General features: G+C 49.6%; 1 protein-coding gene across 2 annotated transcripts in view; it reads left to right on the forward strand.

The window, feature by feature from the left end:
* The window catches only part of KAZN (kazrin, periplakin interacting protein), a 161,824-nt gene that overhangs the window by 120,277 nt on the left and 23,293 nt on the right, over window positions 1-18,254 (forward strand). The window contains exons 7-8 of one of the 2 annotated variants that reach the window (XM_064281321.1): window positions 3,121-3,171; window positions 5,029-7,572. In XM_064281321.1, coding sequence (XP_064137391.1) covers window positions 3,121-3,171; window positions 5,029-5,196 — 219 coding nt within the window. In that variant the 3' untranslated portion in view covers window positions 5,197-7,572. Of the gene's footprint in view, window positions 1-3,120; window positions 3,172-5,028; window positions 7,573-18,254 lie in introns of those variants that run through there. The other variant, XM_064281322.1, reaches the window with a different exon arrangement.

Here is an 18,254-nt window from a genome sequence, read left to right on the forward strand (position 1 = left end):
GCTGGCCACAGGGTCTGTGCAGCCTGGGATTCTGCCTCTGGTGGGCCATATCTAGGACAGGGGGCTTCCCCTCCCAAATGTTACTCTCAGGAGCTCAAGGGCTGTACCAGCATCACCTCATTTCCCATCAGGGCCAGCTCTCAGTCCTTCATCCAGGAATGGAGCAGAACTATCTTAACTGCCAGTAGATGGGTTCTGTTTGCACACCTTGAGTCGGAACTAAAGACTAAGATACCATTTGTCACATTCCCTCCCTCAGCCCTCTTCATTCCCCATCTCAACAGGTATGCACACAAATAAGCCAGGAAGAGCCTGAAAGTAGCTCCAGGTAACCTTCTGTTGACCTGGCACCAACAAGAACAGCCTGGCTGGGCTAAGGACCTCCACATCCTCTTGTGCTCTGGCCACTAATTTAGAACAGAGGTGGGGACTCAGCACAGAGAGGTTGGAGAAGGTGGGTGGACATTGGCCCAAGTGACACACACTTTGTTTCTTCGTAGCGTTATGCCTGCAATTCCAGTAAGCAACCACTAGGGGGTGCCCTAGTAGTGATATGCATAATTTTTTTTTTTTCCCCAGTAGTTTTGAGTTTTGGCATTCTTGAGAGGTGTCCCACAAATCTGTTTTAAGTTTGTTAAATGACGCTTTGCCTGTTTAATCAAACACTTCTTGATAACATACTGGGCACCAGCTACCAAGAGGCACAAGTCCCTAGCCACGTAACTCTTGGTAACTGGTGGGCAGACAGATGAGCTCCTAAGGAGTGCAGGGGATGGCAAAAGGTGGGTAAAACATCAGGGGACAGTAGGAAGCCATATCAATGCTCTGACATGAGCACGGGGGTCAGTGTGTAGGCCCACTTTTTTGTTCCAGTGCACAATGGATAATACGGAGGGCTCCCTGCCATGTACTGAAGACAGAGACACACAGTAGGGTTAGGACTTCAAATGCAAGGAAAGGCTTTTCCAAAACCTCAGTTAATGTTGCTTTATTAACCAGTGAAATAAAATAATGAAAAAGAAATGAGGCGAACATATTGGGAAAAAGAGTCCAAATGACCATTATTTGCCAATGATGTGATTGTCTACCTGGAAAACTAGAGAGAATAGCCTGAAAAGCTATTAGAACTAATAATAAGCAAGCACATAATGGTGCTGGTTGAAAAATCGACTTATTAAAATCAATAACTTTTCTATGTACAAGTAATAATCATGGAAACATCTTTCAGCCCACAATAACAAGGAAAAAGGCTTATAATAATCGCCAAGACTTAACTAAAAGGGATTGCCTCAGTCTGGTGATGTGGAAGCAGGGATTGCTGGCCCAGGGGCCTTGCTACAGCTCATGTCAGGATGGGGAGAAGGTCACCTGCAGAAGAACCCTGCTTAGGGCTGCCTGGAATTCTTTCTTACCTGGGGTTTTAAGGAAGCAGCGTATTCTCCCTCTTGTGTCCAGGAGAGGACAGAGGGTGTCTTGGTCAACAGGAGCAGCGTGAGGAAGGTGGGCCACTAGAGGGGCTTCTAGTATCTTCTCTGGTTCTGAGGGACTGATGTTGAGTTACATCTGCAGCCAGCAGTGCCCTTCACTCTGTAGCTCAGGGTGGAGAGGCCCAGCCTCAAGCTAGACACCATGTAGTGGCCACACACGTCCCAGATGAGGATACCTTCCTGAGGACCGTGCTTTGTCCTCTCATGGTAGACTCTGACAGCCAAAATGCTGCTGGAAAATCTATTCTGCACAGAGTTCTCTGAAGGCCTCTTGAATTGCGTTTGGCTCAGGCCTAATCTTTGGCCCAACTTGGCCTTGGCTCATACTTGCTGCTAGAGATGTCAGGTCCAGCACATTTATTTCCAATTCACCTTACAACGGCCCCGGCTGCTAGGAAATGGGTGCTTTAATAAGCCTATTGTCTGCACGGAGGCACTTCAAAGGGTACTGGCCTCATTCTCTTCCCCATAAATTTGGCAAAGATGGTCTTAACCAGAGCAGAACTATCTTAGCTGCCTGCAGAATGGGTTCTGTTTACAAGCCTTGAGATAGGACTAAAGACTAAACTACCCTATGTCACATCCCATCACTCAGCCCTCCTCATCCCCCATCCCAACACAGGTAAGCCAGGAAGAGCCTGGAAATTGCTCCAGGTAACCCTGTGTTCTCAGGCATTTGACCTGGTACCAGGAAGAACAACCTGGCTGGGCTAAGGACCTCACCATCCTTTTATGCTCTGGCTGCTAATTTAGAGCAGAGGTTGGGACTCAGCACAGAGAATTTAGAGAAGGTGGGTGGGCATTGACTCAAGTGATACACACCTTGTTTCTAACGGCATTATGCCTACAATTCCAGTGAACAGCCACCAGCGGGTTCCACTGTAATGACTTTTGTGGTTAAGGTGAACTAGTTGCCCCCAGGTAGGGCAAACTGATTGTTAGATGTAGTGAAGGCTTTTTCACACCTACAGTCTGCAAAGTGTCCTACAAAGAGCACTGGACCAGAAGGAATCAGTCTTTAAGTCCAAGTTCTGGCTCTGCTCTTAATTAGTTCCATGATCCTAGACCGTTTGCAGCCTCTTTTCGTCTTTAAATCAGGCTAATGAGCCCTGCTTGCCCCTCCACAAAATAAAGGCTTCCTTGCGTTGGGTGTAGGGGATCCTAGAGGCTATGTGGCCTCTTGGGTTCTGTCCATGTCCTGGAATTCTTTAACTTACTGGTGTGCTTTTTTAATAAAATTATTATTTTTTTTTTTTATGAAAAGCATCAAACATAACCAACCTGCAGTTACTAACATGATGGACCAGTGTGACAGCATCTTAGAAGCCTTTGAATGACTGGTTTGTTGGTCAGAGGGTGTTGAGGGTTGAGGAGACCAGACCAGAGGAGGACCCCCGGGGCCTCTGGCCAGGACCCCTCGTCCAAGCAGCATCTCAGTCAACTCCAGGCCCCGTTGTTGAGCCACCCAGAAGTGTCTGCTTTAAGGGGTGGTAGATGGGTTCTCCACCAAAGAGGCACGGCAGCCCCCAAGGGACAGCTTCCTTCCATGGGAAGACTCACACCTAGCGGGCCACCTCTGTGCTTGGGCATATTGTGTTTCTGCTGTTTCATTGTCCTTTTCCTCTGGCTGCAGGGCGACAGTCCCGGCCCAGTTCAGAAGAACCTGCACAACCCCATTGTACAGGTAAGTGTGCCCTCACCCTGCCCCCACTTGACCATGACAACATCCCTTGTTCCTTGGGCCCTTGGTCATCCCCACTTGCCTACTCCAGCCCCCAAGGCCCAGAGAAGGGAAGCCACTAACTGAGTCATGTGTAGGCTGGTGCCTGAGCCATGCTCAGAACCTGAGTCTGCCTCTTCTGCATCCTCTTCTGAACCATGTAACAGGCCTGTAGACCTACTAAGTGCACCAGTCCTCTGCTGCCCTCAGGAGTGCCTTCTCCTGGCAGCTTCATTTTAAAATTGTGATTATTTAAAGGCTGATGATCCAGGTGGTGGGCACTTGGGGCCCCTAAACTGCTAGAAGTTTTTATTTATCTTCAGCATTTCAGCATGCTATCATCAGGGTGAAGGGCTGCAGGACAGACAAGCTTTGAAGTTCAGAATTTGAATTTGAAGGTCAGAAGGGGCCTCTGAGATCATCTGTCTAGTCCTGGGGCTCCAGATGCCGGTCTGTACACCACTCATCTGCATCGAAATCCTCTAGGGAAGATTTTCTATTTCTGGGCACTTCACCCTGAGATTCTGATCCACCAGTTCTGGGCCAGGGCCTGGAGTTCAGATAACGCCAATGTCTAGTCTAACCCCCACCTTCGTTTATGGATAACACCACCATGTGTCTTTGTGTAAAGCACGTGACAATCTGTAAAAGGTCTCCTGCAGACACCACCCCCACCATCCCCATAGTTACCCAGATAAGAGGTCATTGCACATACCATCATCATCATCATTGTTGTTATCCCCATTTCACAAGTGATAAAACTGGGGTTCAGAGAATCTGGGGGACTCTCCAAAATCCCATAGGTAGTGATGTAACTAAGGCTAGGACCCCAGCCCCCTACCCCACAATGTCCAATATCTTGCCTGCAGTCTTTGCTCTTGGCTGAAACAAAGCTCAAATCTCTTCCTTCGTCGTCCAGACTCTCCTAGACCTTCTTTTCCACCGTTGTAAGGGACTTGTACACTTACTGCCACCACAGACAGGGCTGGGGCTGTCCCTTTGTCCCTGTGGTCTTCTCCCAGCACAGATGCCTTCACAGGGCTGATAGAGTACTTGGGTGTGCTCCTGCAAGCCCCTGACAGACGAAATTGAATTTAATAATAGTACTACAAACAACCGTCATAGCTAATGTTCTGTTGTTGTTGTTGTTAGCGGCTGTCGAGTCAGTCCCTGACTCGTGACAACCCCAGGCATAGTGGATTGAAACGCTGCCCGATCCTGCACCATGCCCACAATCAGTTGTGGATAGTTTTCACTGACCAATTTTCAGAAGTAGATTGCTAGGCCTTTCTTCCTAGTCTATCTTAGCACTGAGTACTCATGATATGCCAGGCACTGCTCTATGTATTTTTATGGGTGGCATAGACAGTTAAGCACTTGGCTGCTAACCAAAAGGTTGGCAGTTCAAGTCCACACAGAGGTATGTTAGAAGAAAGGCCTGGTGGTCTCTTTTAGAAAAATCAGCCATTGAAGACCCTGTGGCGCAAGTTCCACTCTGACACACATGGGGTCGCCATGCATCAGAATCAACTCAGTGGCAACTAGTTTGGGTTTTTTTTTTTTTGTTTACTGATATCCTTATGTCAGTCTTGGGTAGATCTCGTTGTCCCAGAGATTTTCTGTACCTGGCCCAAGTTCACCTGGCTGATGAGAGGCAGACCCTGCTGTTAGCTGCCCATGGCCCCGCCGTCCCTGACCCACTGGCTTCAAGCTGAGAGAGGCCTTCCATCCCCTGCATTCTGCTCACCGTCTCTGCAACCAGCTAAGGTCGCCTTTGTTCTTCTCCCCTCTCTCTCCACAATCTGCTCCTGACTTCCTCAGTCACTAGAGGATCTTGAAGACCAAAAACGGAAAAAGAAGAAAGAGAAGATGGGATTCGGCTCCATCTCCCGCGTCTTTGCCAGAGGGAAGCAGCGGAAGTCCCTCGACCCCGGCCTCTTTGATGGTACCACCCCTGATTATTACATAGAGGAGGACGCAGACTGGTGATACCCGCCTCCCTGTGCCTGCCGCCCGGCAGGCGCGTGTGTGTGCGTGGGTGTGCGTGTGTGTGCGTGGGGCTGTGTGTGTAGGCGTGCTCAGGGGCGTGTGCGTGGGCATGCTCCCGCACACGTGGGTGCTGGGTGTGGCTGGGCGCCTCCGACAAGCGAAAACCCAAGTGTGAACCCCCTCCTCTGCGTCGCCACCTCTGTAATTGATGTACATACTACAAACCGTGTGTGAACATGTCAACTCTTTGTTGTCTTTGGAGCGATACAGTTGTATTGTTAATCTGGTTTTTTAATTTTTTTTTTCAAAATGTTTTTTTTTCTTTTTGTTTGGTTTTGTTGGGTTTTGTTTTGTTTTTGTTTTTTTCCTTTCCTTTCCCCTCCCTTCCTCCTTTTTATGAAACTTGAAAACTTGAAGGACTGCTGTGTATTTGTAAATAACAAAACTGTTGAGAATCTGTGCTTGTAAATGTCCCTTGTCCAAACAAACCCCGATTGCTGGAGCCCGTCTCGCCAAGGCCGAGGATGCGGTCAGTTTATGATATGTGTCCCCCCTCCCCAGTATGAATGTGTGGGACCAGACCCTGTTCTCAGGGTGTGCCCAAGTCACTTTGACCACAAAACGCAGTCATCGCCAGGGTAAGGTCTGCTCTCTGCCAAGAACCGCAAGCCCGGCCGCGGGGCCTTGCTTGGATGGTTTTGCAAGAGGTCCAGCGGGCTCTTTGGAGTGGCCTGCCAGTTTTTAAATTGCGTTGCCGTTTCTTTCTTTCTTTCTTTAAGGAAAAAAGAAATTGTTTCATTTAATTTATTTGCACAAATGCAGAAAACGTATTCTATCTAAATTATTGCATAAATATCGGAATGTATATTTTTCCACGGGGTGGGCGGGAGGCGGGTGTCTCTGTCGACGTGTCTGTTCTATTATCATGCTGCTGCCAAACTGCGCAAGGTAGGGCTAGTGTGGCCAGAACCCAGGGACCATCAGATTTCAAAGCTTGCTTTTTTCTGTTCCTTCTCTTCCCCCACCCCCCAACCCCCCCGGCCCTGCATGGAAATGCTGTCCGCCCTGTGCCCACCCACAGCTCTCTCCAAGCCTTTATCTATTTATTGTTCCAAAATGTAGACCGCCAATCTCTGTGAGCAGAGTGCACCCTGCAGGGGTCACCTCCTCTTGGGCCTGTCTTTTGGGAGAGGTTGAACGCAGGGGAGACAGCCAACTGCCCATCCAAAGGGTACCACCCAAGGGACCCTTGGCCTGAGTTGGGTCCACAAGGGTCCTCCCCATCTCTATGTCTTTCTCATCATCAGTGCATTGCATTCTGCATGTGGCTGGGCAAGTGTCATTGAGAAAAGATGGATGAGTGAAGTGCCCATCTCAAGCAGAGGGTCTTGGAGACATGGCATCCAGCACCTTGGCCATCCTCCTGTCCATGCGACACTTAGGATCTCTCAGGATGGCTGTGGCCCTGTCCTCCACTTAGTCATGACAGCCTGAGCCCGCTCACCCCGGGAGAGCAGGACTGGCAGGAATATCAAGTCTCCCCATTTGGGGAGCAGTGTTGGCCCCAGCAAGTCTTCATCAATAGCAAAGGAACCTTGTGCATTTTAATGCCAGGTGATGGGGAAAGTGAGAGCTCAGCCAGATCCTCCCAAGGCCTAGAACCCGACTCTCCTTTTCTTTTGACCCCTAAATCCCCTTTCTGCTCCTCCTTAACCACTAACAGCTCAAATCACACCACCCTCTAGACAACAGTAGTTGCGCTTTCTACTAACAGTAACATTTTCAACTCTTACAAAGACACAAGGCAATTAAAACATGCTGGAGTATCTATCAGAATGGATAGGATATTTGGTCCAAAGCCTCTAAAACAAACCGAAAAGCTCCAGTCGGCTGCTCTCTTTCCTTCAACCTGATCCAGGGGTTGGGAAGAAATAGGCAGGGTACTTCGTCAGGATCTTTCTGTCCTCCTTTGGCTGAGCTGTTTAACCGAGGCTGGCAGTAAGAGAGAGCGGCCAAAGCTGGCATCTTGCTCTTCAGAGAGAGATTTTAGAAAATACTTTTCTCCCCCATGAATTTATTTTTCTTTTGGTTGATTTTTTGTTTTTCCTTTCCTTCTGAGAAAATAAGATTGCAACCACTCCTGGTAATGATTTAGTAGTTCCTTTTCATTTCAGTTTGTGTAAATTAGGAGATAATTCTAAAAGTTACTAAGGATGATTTATTTAAGAGAACTACGTCAAATAGCGAATGAGTTATGGGTAACGTTTAGATGAAAATAACCTTTCCCGTGGGAAAGGTTTCTCGAAGGCATGGATGCAAATATAAAATATTAAAAAAAAAAAAAAAACTGAATAAAGCTTATTTTAAAATATTACTGAACTCTATGTTATTTGATTGCTTCTATTTGGCTCTGGGTGGGAGGCTGTGCCCCGCTGGGAGGTGAAGCCCAGAGCAACCCACTCCTTGGAATTCCAGGGCTGGGTCTTGAGGGGCCAGCGGGAGGGCTGAGGAAAGCTGGCTGGATTCTGAGCACATGAGCAGCCCAGCCGGGGCGGCCTTCTGGAAACATCTCATCTCTGCCACCCTGACCGTAATTGCGAGGTGTTGCCAGCATCCAGGGCCGCCCTGTGTTCCTAACCCACCACCTCCCAGCTGTGGCGTCCTGCGTTCCTAGGGCTCAGCCGGCCCCAGTCAGCTTTCATCTGCTTCCTTCTCCCCCCTCGCTCATTCCAAAGGCCCAGAGTTGGGGCCTTGAATTTGGGGCATGCTGTTTCTGCAGACCTCGCGGGCCTCTGCACCTTCCCCAGTTTCTGCCCACCATGGGGGCTGAGAGGAGCTTTAGAGAGACAGGGCCACAGGCTTCCTCGATTGAAGCCTGAGTGTGTCAGGCTTTTCCAAGCCCGGGCAGATCCAGACGAAAGCCCCAGGTCTCTACCAGTGAGACCCCACAGTGAGAGCCAAATCTGCTGCCGGATAAGAGGCCACCCAGATAACCCTCAGCTTAAAAAAAATTCTCCCCAGCAATAAGACTGATGGGAGATTGGCCTTTTAACTCCTCAGCTCTCTCTGCTAGAAAAATGCACAAAGCGAGGTAATATATAGGCTATACCGAGAAAGCATCAAAAGGAGGATCCCTGTTTAGTAAGGATGCAGAGGGATACTTGGGATCCTAGTATATCAAGAAAGCACAGGGCTGCATGGAACCGAGCAGTATCTGTAATTAATTAGCCCAAGGAGCTTTCAGAAAACCATACTGATGCCCAGGCCATATTCCCAGAATCAGGATGTAAAACCTCCTTTGGTAGTCCTAATGTGCAGCCAGGATTGAGAACCATTGGGCTAATCCAAGGAGGGCGAACATCCCAACGCGTATATGCCATTGCTCCCTTCGCCCTGGCCTAGGCAGACATCGCTAATCAATTAAAGAGCCCTTCCCCCAATCCCAAAGTGGCTTCTGATTTCTTCACTTTACAATACTGCAGACAGCCACTAGCAATCAATTGGAGTTGGCATACAAGGATAAAGCCTATTTGCCATCCCAAAACTAACCTAACTCCTCACACTGGACAGGTGGGGAAAACTTTCGCCCAGGGAGGAGTTATTTGGCCAAAGTTGTAGCTAACCCACTGCCGTTGAGCCAATGATGACTCATAGTGACCCTGTAGGACAAAGTAGAACTGCCCAATGGGGTTTCCAAGGTTGTAATCTTTATGGAAGCAGATTGCCACATATTTCTTCTGGAGAGCAGCTGGTGGGTTCAAACCGCCGACCTTTCAGTTAGCAGCTGAGCGCCTTAACTGCTGCACCACTAGCTATCACTCCTCAAATCCTATGAACTTCTCAAGGGCTGGGCCACACCTTATTCAAGTCTTTGTAGCTCTACTCGAAAGCCACACCACCTCCTTTGTTAACAGAACCTCCTCCGAGACCTTGTGAAAAATGGTTCAACTTCATGTGGTACTTATTAGTCAGAAATTGGAGTAGAGTTGCCAAGGGCATCCAGAGCCAGTGTGCAGTTGTATAGGTTGTGCACTGCATTACTCCAGAAGGCACTATGCTTCAGGGTTGTGCAGTGTTCAGCCTGCGTGACTGTACCCAGTGGCCTTTCTGCGTGCTCTGCCACCTGAGCTGGCAGGCTTTAACAGGTGTAACCTAAAAGCAGTAACAATAGTAATAATACCTAACAGTTCTTGAGCGCTTACCATGGTCCATGCTATGCACTTTACATGTATTAACTCAGTTAATCCTCCTACGGCCTAAGTTATCAAGAAAACTGAAGGAGGTTAAGGAAATTGTCCAGCTTCACAGAGCTAGTAAACAGTAAAACTGGGCTTTGAACCAATAGGGCCTGGCTACAGACCCTGTGCTCTTAACCATTCCACCACCTGGGTGGTGAGAGGCTGGGCCTGAGCAGATGGTGCCTGCTCCTGTCCCTCCTGCCCCTACTCCTGTCCCTCACTTGCCACTGCCAGTCCATTGGAGCTAACATACAAGGCACAGCCTTGATTTCATGACTGAGACTGTTTCACCCATCTTTCCCCTCAGAGCCAGAAAGCCCACTCCCAGAGAGGAAGTGGTGGGAGGGAGGAGCAGAAACGGGCTGAGGTCAAGTACCGTTCTCATTCTTCTCCCTGGCCCTGTCATCAAAGGCCTTGCTGTACCAGGGCGCCAGCATCCTGATGACTAGCTGTACTCCAACATGGAGGGAGATGTGTGGGGTCCCTCTGGGCCACAGGAGGAGCCTGAGGACTGGGAGCTGCCTCCACACCGTGACCGTGTGGTGTTGGGCTGCTGTGGGCTCAATCAGCCTGGGCTTCTTGGAGATCCAGGTGTAGTGGGCCTGAAACGTGGGAGCAGTCAGCCCTTTGACAATCTATGGGCCCCTTCCCTGAAAGATGCATTCTTACAAAACAGGGACCACAGACACCCCAACCCAGCCCACCTGCTGTGAATAAAGGGCTCTTGAGCTTTTTTAGCTCTGATCGCTTAGAACACGCTGTGGTCCCCAACCCCCGACCTGTTCTCATTTTCCAGTGGAAAACGAACTGGGTGATGATAATCAAGAGGGAACATTTATAATTAGCTTATTCTTTATCTTATAAAGGGTTGTTTTATATTATAAAATAATGCATGTGAACTTAAAAAATAACTTTGGTGTTCCATTATGCAAGCTGATGTTGACTTTATGCTGGACCAAAAAAAAAAACCAAGCCCATTGTTGTCAAGTCAATTGTGACTCATAGTGACCCCATAGGACAGAGTAGAACCACCCCATAGAATTTCCAGGGAGTGCCTCATGGATTTGAACTGTCAACCTTTTGGTTGGCAGCCATAGCTCTTAACCACTGTGCCACCAGGCTGATGTTGACTTTATGCTAGAAGTTACTTAAATCTCAGAGTCGTAATGCATCACCAACGAAGTGTCACTCTACAGGCGAACTGAGGCATGTAGATCGAGTATAAGTCTGTAATGGCAGCTGGAGTGAGCCACAACTGCATGGTGCCGTAGATCCCAGTTATTGGGAAATATTGCAGATATGCAACGCTGCTTTCTACAGGGCTCTGCCCACTGTCCCCAGCAAGTCGAATAAGAAACCTGTCCCATGAAGATCCATCTTTAAGAAGCAAGAATAGCAGCAACTGAAAACCTTGGCCAACTCTTCCTAAAAGTGGCAGGGCTTCCGATGCCCTAGCATGTGCCCAGGGGGAACCGAATCAGCTCTGAGAAAATGCTGGCTGGGTGTTCCTTCGCATTTCTGAGTTTCAGGCTTGGGGAGTTCCTGCTGGCTTTCTTAATGGGTCACCAGTAAGAAGCAGTTCATTGCACCAAAGCCAGAGAGTCTATAAAATTGCGTGTCATCCTCCCAGAACCCCCAAAGGAAAGATTTTCCCTTGGGAATTTGTTTGTGACCCATCTGGAGAGGCTGCAGCCCAAGCCTGGGTCATTGCTCCCAGCTCTGGCCCTGTATCTGATTTCAAGCAAGTTGTTTAGTGGGTGTAATAATCCTCCCCTCCTTACAGGCTCAGAAGTGAGACTGAATGTGTTTTGGAGACTGGACAGGGCTGGCCCATGATTTGGGTTCCCAGTGATTTGTAACACATGCGTTTCAGTTCAGCCAGAGGTAGGAAAGGCGTGGAAGCAGCTGGACACATGTTTTAAGCCCAGGGGTGACTCAATCCAAACTTGCTCCCAGGGTATAAAATCAAGGCATCGGGCTGTGTGAACTTGAGGTCCCTCCAACTATAGGGTCAGTGAGCGTCAATCCTGGGAGTCCAAATTCAGTTCCAGGCTGCACTGTGGGAGAATCCAGGCTTCTCTGCCTTGAAACAGGAAGGATTTGAGGTGTTTGTGCCTGGAAACCACTAACATTGCCAACAGAATTCCATCTTTTCAAAGATTCCAGCTAGAGACACACTCTCTATTGTGGCTGCCATGGGAAAATTTAAGCCAAGGGAAGCAATTAGGCTGCCCAGGGCTGGAATCTGAGGCAGAGGACCCGAAGGTCACCCTGGGATGGCACATCTATAAAGCCCAGCGTCAGAGCCCAGGATCACTGGTCTGGCAGCAAGCTGCGTCTGAGTTTTTATTTAACTTAGAGTACTTGCCCTGTGCCAAGCTCTTTGTAGATAATCATTCAGACAATCCTCCAAGGTAAATATTATTATTGTCCCCCTTTTACAGATGAGCAAACCAAGGCACAGAGAGGTGAGTTCTTGGCCAAAGTCACACAGCTAGGAAGAAGCAGAACCAGGATTCTGGCACAAAAGTTCGTATTCTTGTGTCACAGCTACTGCCCCCAAGTTTCCCTTCAGGGACAGCTGATCAACAGGAAGCTTCAGAGAACTTGAGAAAGCCTCGCTAATAGGGTGAAGCCAATATCTGAGCAGGCCAGCTCTTTGGGGTTCAGTTTCTCCAGAAATGGAAGAAAAAGTAAATAAAAAACCCAAAAAGTAAATAGGGGGTATCAAACTGTGTTCCATGAAACCCTACTGGGTTCCTCAAAGGTGTTTCAAGGGGCTGCCGTGGCTGGTGAAGACCTAGCAGGCCAGGCTGCAGTCTCACATTCAGCCAGAAGCTCTGCTCTTACCTGCTGCACACTGACCTCCATGTAAGAGTCCATCTGAAGGGCCCCATGATGGAAAGAGGGAGTGAGAAGGAAAGAAAGTGAGAGAGTGAGAACCACCAGTAGACCCGTAGTTGTCAAAGGTGACATGCCTTGGGTTTTAAGAATACAGATTCCCAGGCCCCATCCCATACCTATGGAGCCATAAAGTCCAGGGGTGAGGACCTGGGATCTGTGTGTGTTGAGCTAGCACCCCAGGGTGAGCTCGGGTACAGGAGGTCATGGGAGGGCTGAGGGCGGCAAGTCCTGCCTGTGTGTTCAGGGCAGACTTGATATTGGGAAGCTTTCCCAAGGAACCATTGTAAGGGAGGTTGAGACCCCCCTTCTCGGGCAGCCCCAGAGCTCCCCAGCAAGACTGAAGCCACACCCAGGCAAGGCCCAGGTTGTTCCCACGGCAGCCCGCTGCCAGGGGCTTCCTGGCCCCTGCTTTACAGAGGGCATGGGGACTGGCACAGCAGGAACACCCGCCGCCTCACTGCCAGCCTCAGAAGGGCCACAGAGAGGGTTCCAGCGTGCCTAGGGGCACACAGGGAGTGGTGGGATCAAGGGTCAAACCTGGCAGCGAGAGTCTGAGGTCCAAGTTCTGTGGAGGGACTTGCCCAGGACATCTGCACACCCACCACCCGGGCCTCCGCTGGACCTGTGGCTGACTGAGCTTCCATCAAACATTTGTGGGGCTCCGCTGGAGCCGATCGATAGTGGTCCCAGAGAATAAGCCATAGATTTGGAGCAAGCCTACCCAAGCCACCATCTGAGAGGTTGTGGCACAGGGGGCGAAGCAGGGCTCTTCCTAGACCCCACCCGGGGGTTCCAAGTGTCCCATAACCCCAGCCAAGCAGTCCAGAGCCAGCCCTTGGCCCTGGACTCTTGGTTCCCAGCTTGGCCAAGGACTTACTGTGTGACCTCAGGCAAGTCAGTCTTCCTCTCTGGGCCTCATGCACCCTCTAAAACAGTCTGGGTCAGTAATTATCTACCTGTCGGGTCTTAGGAGTCCCTTGTCATGCCACAAAAGGCGGCCGGCAAGGGTGTTCTAGGCCACCACTCCCCAGCACACATGCACTGCCCTTTAGCCAGAAGCTCCGGTTTATTTGGCTTCTGGATAATGGTTTCATTTCAGCAAAGGGTTCAGCAGCTACAAGGCAGTATGAAAACCACTGGGTTAGATCGTCCTAAGCTCCCTCCGAGGGCCTCCTGGATATTTCCTGAATGGGAGAAGGTGTGGGCTGCCTCAGATCCCATCCTGCTCCCCACTCTCCCTTGGTACCCCCAGGCTTCCCCATAGCCCCTCCTCACCATCAGTGAGAGGCAGTGCAAGCCCCAGCTCAGCGCTGGCAGAACAGGAAAATTGGGGGGCCACTAGCAGGCTCCCCCGGGGACCCTCCCCTGGAGGCCTTGCACACCTGATGAATCACAGTGATGTTACATTGGACAGCACCCCGCCCAGTCATAGCCCTTTACAGTTTACAGCACTCAGTCGCAGGCAGCCTGGAGTCGGGGTTAAGAGCACAGATTCTGGGCAGGCCCCTTGGATTCAAAGCTCAGTTCTACATTTGCTGTCTGGTAACCTTAGAAAGTCACTTTACCTCTCTGTGCCTCAGTTTCCTCACCTCTAAAATAGGAATAGGAAGATACTACATCAGAGGGCAGCTTTGAGGATGAAATAAATTAATACGTATAAAAGGCTTAGCCCAGGTAGTAATCAGTGGTCTCAGTTGAGCCTCTGACCAGCCCTGTGAGTTAGGCAGGATGGGCCCCTTTATACAGATGAGAAGACTGAGGCCAGGTAAATTTAGCAACTGGCCCAAACTCCTAAGCCTGGCCCAGGTAGGACCAGAAGGAGCAAGGCTTAGACCCGAGACAGCAATCAGGGGCCTCTCATCTACCACCCCTGCCCCCATATTGCAGATGTGAGGGGACTTGCCCACAGCTATGTAGGTATCAGCAGCAGAGCTGGTTCTAGAACCCAGAACTCCTGACTCCCGGGCCAGTCTCCTGAGCTGCCTCAGACCACAAGATTCCACTGCAGGTGGGGGGAATCCCCGGGTCAGTAAGTATCTCCACCACTTACAGATTCACACAACCTGTTAGCTTATCAAGGCTCTGACAAGGTCTGCAATAAAGAAAAACATTTTGGTTTTTCTCACCCAGTGTTCCCCAACCTCATTTGACCACAGAACCAGGCCTTTTGACTAGTTCCACGAACACCCTCTGGGAGATATTTGAACAGATGACTTCTTCGGGCCCCTTTAGTCTCAGTGTTCTGTGCTTGAGGTGCTGGGTCAGGGGTCCTTGGAGCTATTCAAGAGTGACACCTTTCCAACACGAACCTGTGGCTCCTATTGGATCCCCATGCAGTCAGGAAAATGGGTGCCATAAGGCTCAGGGTGAGCCAGGCCAGGAATATAGCCTTTCTCTCTAATCGAACATCCCTTTGGAAAAAAAAAAAAAAAATGAGCCTGAGTCATCAGGCAGCAGCTGAGAAGACAGAAGACCCTGCCGCAGATTGGCTGAGAATGTCTGTCCCAGGGTGTGTGTTTGGCTGCCGTCCTGGGTCCCAGGTGCAAACAGAGAGGTGGAGCCCATTGGCACAGGGACCAGTCAGCAGGGGCATGGGCATGCCTGTCCTGCCAAGGTGCCTGGCCCCTCTGCCATCCAGGGTACCCAGTCACCCCTCAGTAGCTCCGAATTGCCTAATAGCTTTCCCTGGGACAGGCAACAGACAGCAAAGTCACATTCAAATTGGCTCCACGCCCACACGATGCCAACTTCCCTCCTTGTTAGGAGGCCGATGTCCCTGGGGGTGACATGGAGCCTGTGATCTGGGGTACACAGGCCAGGAGGGGAGAAGGCTACTTCTGACAGCTGTCACTGCAGGGGCCCAATCTGTGGGGAGAGGGAAGGTGCTCACTGCTCAGAAAGGGGACTGACCTCTACAAATGAGGTCAGAGATAACAGGTGCTAGTCGCCAGAGTGCAGCTCGGGAGTGAGAATCAGTCCTGAGTTCCCGCCATCTCTTGTGTGTGCAAGAAACAAGGTCTCATTGTGGTGACAGCCTAAGCCCAGCAGACCTGATAAAAATTCAGTCCGCTCTGAGGAGAGGTGTAGGCAAGAGACCCAGGCATTGGAGCCAGACACCAGGGCTTCAATCCCAGAGTCACCACTTATAAGCTGTGTGACCCTTAACCAGTCACTTGGTCCCTTTGAGCCTTAGTTTACCCCTTTGTAAAATGGAAATAAAACCACCTATCTCACAAGGCTATTGGAAAGAACAAATAATACAGGGAATGAAGTGTCAGGCAGATCACAACGGCTGGTACCAGTGATGCAGGAGACGTGTGTGAGAGAAATGAGGGCTAGTGAGAGAAAATGCAGGCTTTGAGTCCTGGTGCTGCCTTCTGTATGAAGTGTCCGGGCTTTTCTGGGTTCTACTTTCCTCTTCTATGAAATGGGCCTCTTCTGTCCACCTCACAGGGAAGAATGCAAGGCGCTCACACCTGTAAATTGTAAAGCACTAGGCAAGCATTGTGGCAGTGGTGGTTCAGTGGTAAAATTCTCGCCTTTCATGAAGGAGACCCAGGTTTGATTCCCGGCCAGTGCACCTCGTGCTCGACCATCACCCATCCCTCAACAGAGGCTTGCATGTGGCTACGATGCCGAACAGGTTTCGGCAGAGCTTCTAGACTAAGACGGACTAGAAAGAAAAGCCTGACAATCTACTTCTGAAAATCAGCCAGTGAAAACCCTTATAGGACACAACCATCCAATCCACAACTGATCGTGGGGATGGCACAGGACCGGGCAGCGTTTAGTCCCATTGTGCTTGGGGCCACCATGAGTTGGGGGCTGATTCAACAGCAGCTAACACAAAGCATTAGCCTTTGTGGTTGTGAGGCCTTCTGGTGCGAGCTCGAGTCACTTTTATTATCTCCTGTCTTAAATCAGCTCTCACAGGCCCCATGGCAGAGTATTGTAGGTGATAATGACAAACCCCCCAACCACCACACCCCATGTGAGCACTCCCATGTGCCAGCACATTGCTGGGCACTCACACGCCTCATTCCAACTATTCCTCAAATTCAGAGGCCTGTGGGGGCCGGGCAGGGGCCAGGCAGTGGTGTGGGCAGCCCCCCCCCAGCCCCCTCAAGCCCCCCCACCCAGCCGCCAGCAGCCCATCCTGAACAGGGCTGCACCAGGACCGGGGCCAGCCTGCCTGCAGCACAAGAACACAGCCAAGCAACGCAGCCATTTCTTGTCAATAGTGCCAAGACTGAGACACCCTGCCCTAGGTGTTAGAGATGGGGGGCAGGATCCCATGTTGAGGTGAAGGTGCTGATGGACCTGACTAAAGGGTGGCTCCATACTCTCCCAGAAATCCCAGGGGGTTGCTTACTCACCAGTGCTGAGAGCGGCTACCTCCCCAGAGATGGGAAGAGGGTGCCAGGCTGAGGACTGAGGGCTTCTTCAAGGAGGTGAAGGGATAGAAGCTAGGAGGGGACAGTATAATATGACTTGCTGACATTGGTCATGTGCCTACTGTGCCAGGTGTGTGCTAGGCACTTTACACACACTTATTAAGTCATTCAACAAGCATTGCCTAAACACCTTCTATTCCTATGATCCAGGCTTAAGGCCAAGGGATGAGGATACAGATGTAAATGGTGAGATAACACCAATGATCTTACCAGCGCTTGACACCATAATAAGCTGTATTCAGAGTCCTAGAACTTAGGTAGTCCTCATCAAAATCCCATAGAATGCGATTGTCTCAACTTTATAGGTGAGGAAACTGAGACTCAGGTGACATATGTAGCCCAAGGAGACACAGCAAGTGATATAACAAGGATAAGAATTGAGGCCCAACAGATGACTGCACTCCCCCACTGTTTGTACGGATATGAATAAAGCTGAAAAACCCTGAGTGGTTAGAATAAGGCTTTGTTGTCTAATTTCCCAAATTCTAGTCCTTGAGGAGGAATCCCTGTGGTGTGAACGGTTAACGCGCAAATACGTTAACCCTATGGAGCATAGTTCTACCCTGACACACTTGGGGTCACGTGAGTTAGAATTGACTCAACAGTAACTGAGTTTTTTAGTGCTAGAGGGAAGCAGAAATGTGATGTCACAATTAAAGGAGATTATCCAAAAAGTTGTTAGGTGCTGTCAAGTTGGTTCCAACTCACAGTGACCCTGTGTACAACAGAACAAAACACTGCCTGGTCCTGCACCATCCTCACAATCATTGCTCTGCTTGAGCCCATTGTTATAGCCGCTGTGTCAATCCATCTCATTGAAGATCTTCCTCTCTTTTGCTGACCCTCTACTTTACCAAGCATGTTGTCTTTCTCCAGGGATTGATCCCTCCTGATAACGTGTCCCAAGTACATGAGATGAAGTCTTGCCATCCTCTCTTCTAAGGGACATTCTGGCTGTACTTCCAAGACAGACTTGTTCGTTCTTCTGGCAGTCCGTGATATATTCAATATTTGTTGCCAACACCATAAATCAAAGACATCAGTTCTTCTTTGGTCTTCCTTATTCATTGTCCAGCTTTCGTATGCATATGAGGCAATTGAAAATACCATGGCTTGGGTCAGGCGCACCTTAGTCCTGAAAGTGATGCAATACATATTTGATTTCTTGACTGCTGCTTCCCCAGGCATTGATTGAGGATCCAAGTAAAATGAAATCCTTGACAGCTTCAATATTTTCTCCATTTATCATGATGCTGCTTATTGGTCCAGTTATGAGAAGTTTTGTTGTCTTTATGTTGAGGTATAATCCGTACTGAAAGCTGTAGTCTTTGATTTTCATGGGATTCAAGTCTTCGCTTTCAGCAAGCAAGGTTGTATCATCTGCGTATCACAGATTAGTCAATCTTCCCTCAATTCTGATGCCATGTTCTTCTTCATATAGTCCAGTTTCTCAGATTACTTG

The sequence above is a fragment of the Loxodonta africana genome, chromosome 3, assembly GCF_030014295.1.
Source record: "Loxodonta africana isolate mLoxAfr1 chromosome 3, mLoxAfr1.hap2, whole genome shotgun sequence".
NCBI lineage: Eukaryota > Metazoa > Chordata > Mammalia > Proboscidea > Elephantidae > Loxodonta > Loxodonta africana.